The 9,997-nt window shown below is 43.5% G+C and overlaps 1 protein-coding gene across 1 annotated transcript; it reads right to left on the bottom strand.

The window, feature by feature from the left end:
* Nucleotides 1-7,803: 7,803 nt before the first annotated feature.
* CYR61 (cysteine-rich, angiogenic inducer, 61) lies at nucleotides 7,804-9,991 on the bottom strand. The gene is made up of 4 exons (XM_010019529.1): nucleotides 9,896-9,991; nucleotides 9,197-9,544; nucleotides 8,850-9,052; nucleotides 7,804-8,739 (listed from the first exon to the last, which is right to left on the bottom strand). Exons 2-4 carry the CDS (start codon nucleotides 9,204-9,206, stop codon nucleotides 8,440-8,442), a joined length of 513 nt encoding a protein of 170 aa, XP_010017831.1. The 5' UTR covers nucleotides 9,207-9,544; nucleotides 9,896-9,991; the 3' UTR covers nucleotides 7,804-8,439.
* Nucleotides 9,992-9,997: the final 6 nt, after the last annotated feature.

Here is a 9,997-nt window from a genome sequence, read left to right as displayed (position 1 = left end):
AGTGCCAGACCACTGTAGTCACATAATGCTGTTTCTTACAGCGGTACCGTGCACGTGTCCTTGCCCTTCTGTGTTTTGCAGCCTCTGGAAAACCAGAGAGGTTTTTCTTCTTGCATGGCAGTAGCCACCTGTGCCCTGTTGTATTTTTTAGTCATTGCTGGTCCTTTGCACACTTCTTGTTTCAATGTTTTTTTTAAAAACTTTTTAAAGGACCATGATTCCTAGCTATAGGTGCTTCCTTCACATCTTTCTCAGTCCAGTGGGAATGAATAAACTTTTCCTAATCAGTAATGACTGCACGTTGACTTGGTAGCCACAAATTACTGTAAACCAGTCTTGAACTCATTCATAACAACACTGATAAAAGAGCAGAACAGCAAAACTGCCACAGTTCACTTGCCAGAAGATGTTTCATCCAGAGTAATAGCGTGGCATTTCTGTTAAGATTTGTAGCACACAGTGGAAATGAGAGTGCTGCAAATATTAGTGTTGATCTGCATGTGTGTGTGATTAGTCTTTGGCTGAGGAAGGCAGAGTTGTAATTTGCATTGCTTTCCTACACTCATGGAGGCTTTCATTAATTGCATGAAATGGTTTGCCTGTGGGATTTTTTTTCTTTCTGACTTAAACCTAGTTTAAGCTTCCTTGTGCGTCAAATACAACTGTAATTTGTTTTTAAATGAAGATGCTGTTAAATCTCTCCTTCAGATTTAAATCTTTTCCTACCTTAAAGAAGGCTTTAAGAATTATTAAGGAGCATTCCTGTGGTGGTCACTAAAACTGAAATTTCCCAAACAAAGCTGGTAATCATCTTCCAGAGTTCAGTCAGATTGAGAGTAAAAGGTCTTGGTAGCATTTGCCATTCAGTCCTAGGTTACTATTTATGTATTTTTATTTAGCTTTGATAAGTTACACTAGTTTGAACCATGGAGATTCATCAAATGCAAGCCAAGATGAAATTCAAGCATTTTTCTTCAGTTTTACTCAACTTTTTCAGTCTTTGTTTATAAAAATGAATCAAAACGATGCTGTCTGGCTAAAAGCACAGCCTTACTTATGACAAGTGACCAGTGCAGGTCCTGCAACAGTGGTAATTCTTCATAATAATAATGTTATTGATTTAATCAGTTTATGCACTCTTTGGCTAGGCACATGGTTTGTAACACTTTCATAGGCAATTAGGGGAAGATTTTAATTCCTTTCTGAGTGACTTAAACCCAGAACAAGCATCTTGTAATAAACTGAAGAGAAAAAACATATCTTTAAAAGCTGTATTTGAAAATTTCTGGTCAAGCACTTACATTTTAAAACATGGAGCTGAGGCTGCTTGGAAGACTCAGTTCTGTCCATCTTGAAGACATGCTATTGTAATCATATTATACAAGGATCCCTACAGGACTCTGCCTTGATTCAGAGCAGATGATGTCTGTGAATGCAAACTAACTGATGTTGGTTTAATCTTCTTTCAACATCGGCTTGCATTGAGTGCTTGATTGTATGCCTACTACACTTATTCATTTATTTTCCTCTGTAAACCACTTGTCACAGAAGGAGCAAGCTATTTGTGTGTAGCATTGTTACGGCATTTCTTCTAACAGTTAGACTTTGCAGGTTGCAAGCCCTGAACCCTCACAGCATGCTTGAGCTGAAGGACCATCAGCTTACAAAGCAAAGAGTAAAGGCTCTTGTCCTGAATGAACACGCTACTTAAAAAAAATAAAAGCTTAATGAAGTCATCCCTTTCACAAGCCCTAGAGGACAAAAATAGAGCATAGCTAAGCACATAGTAATATCTGAGAGGTGGGGTTGAGTCAGCCATCTGAGAGAACTTGGGTCTTTCCCTTTTCTGTAGAACTTCCTGGGTGCATGAGGCATAAGTTCTTGAGTTGTCATAGGTAAACAGTGTTATAGCCCCTGTCAGGGCAACAGCCAAGTTTCGAATGAACATGTCTGAATTCCGCGTTTTCCTGTATTTATCTTTGCATTAGGAATTGTTGGTCCATAGAGGAAAAGAGGGTCATGCAGAAAAATGTGTGGTTGGTGCTAGGTCTTAGAGGCAGGCCAGGCCCATTTGTGTTACTCCAGTTTTGCATTAGGAGTAAAGTCTAAAAAATACATAAATTTCCAAGTTCACTATAGGAGTGATGGCACGTCCCATCTCCGTGCTGTCTCTAAGCATAGCTGTGATTCAGACCTTGCCCTGCCAGATATGGCTGTTCTCTGTTGACATCTGTAGGAGCTGAGAATGAATAACACCTTGAAAGAGCAAGCTTTCAAAGAGTAAATGTACAGCTGTGATGATGTAACTTCAGGCCATGTTTGGTCACAACATTTCATTCTGCTTTCTGAAGTCCCATGCTCTTTTCCTGAAAACATTTATTCTTCCTCCCTCTAAAGGAAAAAATATCTTGGATTTGTGTTTATGTTGTTGCTATGACATTCAGTTAAACTGTATGCAGATGCAGGTTCTGTTAATAAGAGAAGGAAAAAAAAGAGCTGTGTACTTCAGTGAACAAAGATTGCCCTGTGTTTGTATTAAAATGTTGCTATGGCAGTGCATATGGTTTTATTTGTGGAAATTTGTGGTGAGATGGAAGGAAGTCACATGTATGCAAGACAAACAAGAAATGGCAGCAAAAGTGACTTGACATAAATACTGAAACTGAAAGGGAAGTTAGAGATGACATGTAAAACCAGGAAAAAACAAGGATAGATGTTTTGCTGCCTGTCTGTCTGTGACTTGATAACAGAAATGTGTTCCCATTGTGTCCTGCTGGGTCTGGGTGACCTGTTGGACAGGTCTGAAAGCTTTTAAGATGCTTTTATCGCAAGAGTTTCTTTCCCTTGTTGTCTGTGTATATTGTAACATTTTTTTGTTTTGGAAGCAAAGTTCCATTGGCTTGGCCTGATTTCACCACCGCTGACTTTTCCTGCCGAAAAGCTTTTCCAGGCTATCTTACTGTAGTAGGCTTCTTGGCAGGAAAAATCAATAGAGTGATAAAATATGGAAAGCCACTAGAGCCTCATCTGTCTCTGGGGCAAAAGGAAGTCTTTGCTAGTGGACTAGTAATAGAAACTGGATTTTTTTTTTTTTTAACTGGCACAGTAGTCCTCATATTTATCTAATCCTTTTGTATTAGGCTTCTTTTTGCATCAGTTGCCTAAGTACAGCTGTTTGTGGGGTTGCATGACAAATCAGAATGGGTTAACAAATCATCTGCCAAAGCAGCAGGGGCAGAAATGAGAGGGGAGAGGGAGTCATGAATAAATAATAACCACACTGGGAGCTGGCTGGTTCCTGCGTGATTCCAGCTGGTGGAGAAAGCAAAAGTGCTTTTAAAATCACATTGCCACTTTCTTCCTGTCATCCCAGTTCTGCCTAAAGAAGGAGGAGGAAGTGACTGTGGAAACTGCTGTTGCCTTCCCACTCCTTGCTTCCAAGTTTTCTACTGAATCATATTGTACCCCCAGGACTTGTCCATTTTGCCAGGAGTGCCGACAGGGAGTGAAGATACGCCTAAGTGAGGTAAAAATTAAGTTGGTGCATGAGGTACAGATATTCAGGAAAAAACAGCAGACGTGTGGCCTTAAAAGCTGGCCCGAGAAGTCCCCATCCCTCTCATGTCTAAACTCTCAGTGTTACCTCTGTTGACCTTCTTCCCTAACCTCTGCTTACAGCTGTGCTTGGGTATCCATGCTGGTTTTAATGGGATGTTCCACTACAGCACAAGTATCTGCTTCTGTAGAGTAAAAGATACTTCCCTGATTTAAGTTCTCATTACAAACTTGCTGGGTTTACAGCTGTGACATCCTGATGTCTGATTTTGTCAAGTTAATAAGCTAAGTAGGAGCTAACCTGGTTGGTCTGAGATGCAGAAGGAAATCAGTAGCTTCAAAGAAACATATGCCTTTGACTCAGCCGATACACTGGGCTGCTTCTGACTGGTGTTCACCTGGTGTTCTCAAAGTATTGCTGGGCTGCACTGCAGACTGTTCATCTGGTATTTATAATGTAGCCCCTTCATTCTTACTGAAACTGCACTGCTTGTGAGGTTGTTAATGTATGTGTCCTAGCTGGATTTCCATCTGAGCAAATCTGTGCACCATATCTTTACAGTTCTTCTGTATAGTAAATGAAAACCTCACAAAATCTTGCGTAATCTTTTCCTCCTGGACAGTTGCTACATTCCATCCCACAAGTGGTTATACTTCAAGACAGATGAAGTTGCTTATGTGAATGGTGCCTTGGGGTCTTCCAGGATCTTCTCCAATATAAATTGTGTATGTAGAAGTCATAGGTCTGTAGTCTTTCTGGGGGAAAGAAATCCTAGCATACTGAATACCATTTATTCAGATTCTTGGTGTTTGGATTTTACAGGATAATACAGACAGATACTTAATGTATCATTTTGTTGGTTGAAGCCTCCTTTTAAGGATTTATATTTCCTAGACACGGGGCCTCCCTACAGTTGAATGCAGTTCAGTTGTTCATGAGTGTAAATGCATTTATAGCTATCTCCAAAGCTAGCTGCATGTTACTGCTTCCACTAAAACATACATGTGCATTGACGTGCTTTTTTGCAGGATCAGCCCAGAAGGGCGGGTGGGCATCTGGCAAGAGCAAGCTTCCAGTGTGACACACTGAACTGCTGCTGTGTGTGTAGGTAGGTTTGACTTCCTCATCTGCTGCAAACTTTTTTGTTTCAGTCTTCAGTACCTGCGGGGATTCGTGCAGCTCCAGCAGACTGGGAGCACTGGAGATCCTCCTGCAGCAACTCCACAGACCCTCGGCCTGTTTCTGCACATCCCACTGGCTTCCCATCAGTAGCAGGGAGATGGGCCTGATTCCCAGAAGGTGTCCGCTGGAGGCTCAGGCAGCAGAGCGGGGGCTGCTTTTCTGCAAGGCCCCACAGTGATGCATACATGCAGTATAGAGGTTCTCATGGCTTGGCTCACCAAGGGTTAATTAATAGCTTGGCTGTCCCACTGTCAGTTAGATGACAGCTTTTCCTCCATCTGCTGCTTATTCAGGGGAGAGAGGTAGCTGCATCCCATGAGAGAGGAGTTAATGTAATCATGGAAGTCTGTTTTCTACATAGTTTTCTGCATATCTGCTTTCTGTGATGTTTCCTGTGGTGCCCGCACTTAAGCAGAAACTTTGGCTTCACTGCGTTGACTTCATTCATAGGGAGAATTTTATATGTAACCCTGAATGTGGTTGCCACCATCAAACCCTTGTAGGTGAGCGTGCTCAACACCAGACTAGACATTCCTTCGGTCCCAGGACTGCAGTTTGACGAACGCTCCTTCTGGCGGCAGCACCAGGTGCCGCTGCCTCCCGCCCCTGTGCCCCGGTACCCGCACTTCGGCCGTGCTTGCTGCTCTTGTGTGCAGGGTTTGAGCTGCTGATGTCCCAGCTCTGAAACGTGCTGGACATGTACAGCTTCTTGTCACGGACTGTACTTACAGTGTTCCTAACTCCTCATCTTTCAGTGTTCACCTTGAAGGAGGATAGTGGTATTTTCTGACCAAGAAATAAAAGCAGCAGCACTCATTAACCTAACCTGTAAGCCCTGCTGAGTGCACTTAACGGATGGGTGCTTTTATCATTTGTATTCTCATAGAATCCTAGAGTACCTTAAGTTGGAAGGGACCCATAAGGATTTTCATGCCTAGTTTTTAGGGATTTTTCTGCTGGTATGACAGGGGATATAAATATTTTGTAGCAAGCTCAAGGCCAGGTTGGACGGGGCTTGGAGCAATCTGGTCTAGTGGAAGATACCCCTGCCTGTGGCACAGGGTTGGAACTGGATGAGCTTTAAGGTCCCTTCCAACCCAAACCATTATATGAAGATACACAAAAAATGACACTGTCCTTCTACACCACGTGGGAATTGTGAGTTTTAGTCATTTTGCTATGTAATTGTGAAACGCAGAAAGCGAAGAGAGGGCTACACAGATGATGTTGGTGTTAGCTCCCAGCTCTGTAAGACTTGCAGTTCCATTTAGTGGAGTTCATTCCCTCCTATTATAGCAGGATAATTTCTTTCACTATATTTTGCTCTTACTTTCATGTGATCTGCTCTCGCAGCCCTTATTCTCCCAACAGTACATCTTCCTAGTGAGTGGATTACAGAACCACCCCTCTGCTTGATGAAACGTGGAAAACCCAAAGTGCAAGTGGTAAAATCCAGGGCCTGGCTGGAGCAGGAGTCGGAAGGGCCACTTTTTTTTGTACGTGATGTGCCTGTTACAGACATACAGTCTATGCATATAGTAGAATTACACGTATATGTAATTTTTCAGGTAACCGTGACTTACGTTGGTTTGAAGATGGGTGTCATTTGAGTGTAAATGGCAGCAGGGAGGGCAAGGAATGCACAGGCAGCTGCTGTGTGTCTGCGAGCAGTGAGTTCCTCTTCGCTTCATGCCATAACCCAATGTGCAGACCTGGTGATCTCTCAGTGAGCAGCTGATGTGGTGAAGTGTTTGGTGCTAGATGTAAGTAGAAGCCAAACAACAGCGCTTCACAGCATTTTACACTTCTGCTGTCAACAAATATTGTACAGACAAGTTTAGGTACAGCTGAGACTGGTGGCCAGGTGGTGAATTCCAAATCAGCTCAAGTTTGGAATGCCTGCAGGGAGAGAACTTGACTGAGCAGAAGAGAGATGGCTGTAATTTCTCAGGCAAAGCATTAGCTGCCAGAGATGAACTTCTGAGATATTTGGCTATTTATTTTATTGAAATATTTATGCCTAATCTAATCAAAAGTTGACTCTTAACCACTTCTGCATCTGACTGGATGACACCCCTTCACAGTTCTAAAACCTCAACATTGGTCGCTGGTTTTTACGGGAAGTATCCTTCTTACTACAGGTTCTGGGAGGGTATTTTGCCAGAGAACTAACCAGTTGCAAGGAGGAGAAAAAAATAAAAGCCCACCATTGCAGGTTTCCTTTCAGCCTCATCTGTAGTGCAGCTCTCTGTGAACCAGAGCAGTACAAATGCTTGCTGCTGCTGCTTTCTCAGATTCTGCTCTGATTCGTTATTGTAAATGTCATTTTCTTACCCGTGCCAGCTAGCTCAGCGACTCCCTCAGTTAGCCAAATGTCATCTGTCCCCCACAGGATAAAGTGCAATTACGTATTTAAAAAGCGGGAAGGGGAGGTGAGGAAAAGAGAAGCTGCTTTGCCTTTTACTCTATTGGAGAAGTACTTGAAATTCCTCACATTCTTCTCATGTTAACAGTATGTTTACTTTTCATCACTGGGTTATTAGGATTAACAAAAGTCATTGCTTCAAGCTCATTTAATTTGAATTTAGTGAAAGCAAACTACCTCCTGCAGACTGTAGGAAAAATTCTTCTGCCACAGAAATGTATTAATTTGCAAAAAAGAAAAGCAGCCACTAAAAAAATGCGAGACCTGAGGACCACTTCCACCCCACGCTCAACATCCCCGTGCATGTGCTGCATCCTAATGAGGGACCTTATGTTGCAAATTCCAGGACTGTGAATAATCTGACAGTCTTAATTAACATTTCAGTCTATCAAACATTTGCTTTCAATGCCAAGAAGCTTTTTCTGCACATACTTTCTAGAGCAGGCTGCAGCCACCACTTCAGAAGTGTCATTTAGCCCAAGAATGAGACTTGGCTTTCTAGTTCATCACTGCATCTGTAGTAGAGCTTGTTTTAATTTTCAGAGAATCTGAGCTTCTCACAATTCAAGCTTTTCACAGGAAGCTGTTACTGTATTTCAGTCTGTTGTCCATCAGAATGCTCTACTAAGAGGAATTAGGTAAATATTTCTTTATTAAATGATTAATTCCATAAATAAATTCTTTTAATTCATTGAATATAAAATTAAAATCATTTACAACTTATTCCAGTATTACAGGGGCTGGAAGGGGTAAAAAAAAAAAAAAAAAAAACCCCAAAAAACAAACAAAAAGCTACAGTTTGATAAATAAAATAGCTTTAAAACAACTGATTTCTGTTTGCCATTAAACTACAGTTGGTAGATAATAGCTGCCACTGTGAACACCCCACAAGTGCCCACCTCAGGAAGGAATGTAACTTCCAACTTGGTTGGGAAAGGGGGGGAAGAAGATGGAAGGAGAGGGAGAAGCATAATGTTAAATGGAACAGGATAGGAAAGTTTTCATAACCAGAACAAAACATTTATCTGATCACTTACAAACAGAAAACAGTACATAATTATGTAACGTGCTCCAAAAAGAAGCAGTAAAGTGGCTCCAGTACTATGAAGCTTTAAGTATGCTTAAATCTCTGTTGCATTAGTGTCCAGTTGCACAGTGCACTCTTGTAACATCTCAATGTTGCCCTCAAATGGGCAAGGCACCATTTCCATCAAAGGTCCTTTCTCCACAGCTGGTTTCCTCAAAACTGTGTTTAGCATCCCACCCCCAACACGACTTAGTCCCTAAATTTGTGGATGTCGTTGACGAGTCTGTAGTAGGGGTAAGCTTCGTTCGCATGCGGACAGTTGTAGTTGCACCGGCAGGACTGGATCATCATGACGCTCTTGGTGAAGGTTTCCCCATCGTCACAACGGAACCTGATCTTGACAGTTCTGGTCTGCTGGGGTGTGCAGCACCTGCCATCCATGCAGGAGCCGCAGTACTTGGGGCGGTACTTCTTCACACTGGAACATCCGGCGTATGTAAACTTTACTGGAGATGGGGATTTCTTAGTCTTGGTACATTTTTTCCCCTTCTGTAAAGGAAAGGCAGTAATGTTAATTAGCAGGAGATTCTTCTCCAGCCTTTACCCTCTACCCAAAGTAGTTTGGAAAGAAAAGGAATACCGGAAGTGTCTGTATTTACCTTTAGGGAGGCATAGCTAGGCTGGCCACATGGCCTCACTTCACATATCCTGGTCTCTTTGATGAGCTTGCAGTCAGGGTTGTCATTGGTAACCCTTGTGGAGATGCCAGTTCCACATGTCTTTGAGCACTGGGACCAGGAGGTTGTCTGCACAATGCATTTGGGATTCTCAAAAGCTCGGCTTTGTGGCTCGGATCCAAAAACTGGAAAAGAAAAGGAGGGCTTAGCCTAAATCTATCCTCTCACAGGGTTTCTTTCTTCCCATGGAGGCCTAAGGGGTGGCATAGTCATCCTTCCCACCTCCTCCCCTTAAACTGTCACTGTCACACAGATCAGCCCATACTCACCAGGCAGCATTTTCAGGCCTCCTTTCACAATGGCAATCAGCTCATTGTTCCTGGTTAGTTCGCCTTCGGAATCATCTGGACCAAACTCTTTGCTGAAGAAGCCTTCCAGCTCATCCAGCGCATCTGTGCTTTCATCACAGACCCACTCTTCGCAGCACTGCCCGGGCACTTTGACCAGCCTGGGGCTGGGACAGCCCAGGTTAGGGAGAGAGAGCTCTTGCGGGCAGAGCGGGATGCAGCCCACAGCTCCATCTATGCACGTACACTGGTGTTTACAGTTCGGCTGGAAGCTTTCGCCGTTCTGGTAGATTTTGGAGTTGTATTCACACGGTCTCCCCTCGGACTGTGCTGCAGAGATCAACAGAGAAGGAAAGGAGGGAGTCAGCGGCGGGAAGCGCTCGTCCAACTACAGGTCTGTTAAATTCAATTTACTGCGGGGCTCCCTGCAACCCCCCGGAGACACGGGGCCAGAACAATAACTTAGTCAGGAATCACTTTTCCTTATGTGCGTTTAGCAGAGCCCAGACATACTGAATCGCATTCCAGACTGCTGAAGTCATGTGCCTTTCTGCCAAGCTACCAACAACAAAGCATAACCATACATGGACTCAAAATTACTAAACTTCGGCACCTCGGGGATCGGGGTTTGCGTCCGGGGAAGGGGAGGGGGATGCTGAGCGGAGGACCGGAGCCGCTTACCTCTGCAGATGCCCTTCAGCGCGGCGGGGCTGGCGCCGAAGTTGCACTCCAGCCCCTTGGTGTGGTCGCAGGGCTGCACCCGGCTGCAGTCCTCGTTCAGCT

This window comes from Nestor notabilis, unplaced genomic scaffold (genome assembly GCF_000696875.1).
Source record: "Nestor notabilis isolate BGI_N333 unplaced genomic scaffold, ASM69687v1 scaffold13038, whole genome shotgun sequence".
NCBI classification, from domain to species: domain Eukaryota; kingdom Metazoa; phylum Chordata; class Aves; order Psittaciformes; family Psittacidae; genus Nestor; species Nestor notabilis.
Note: the sequence above shows the minus strand (reverse complement) of the source record. Positions and strands in the feature narration are given on the sequence as shown.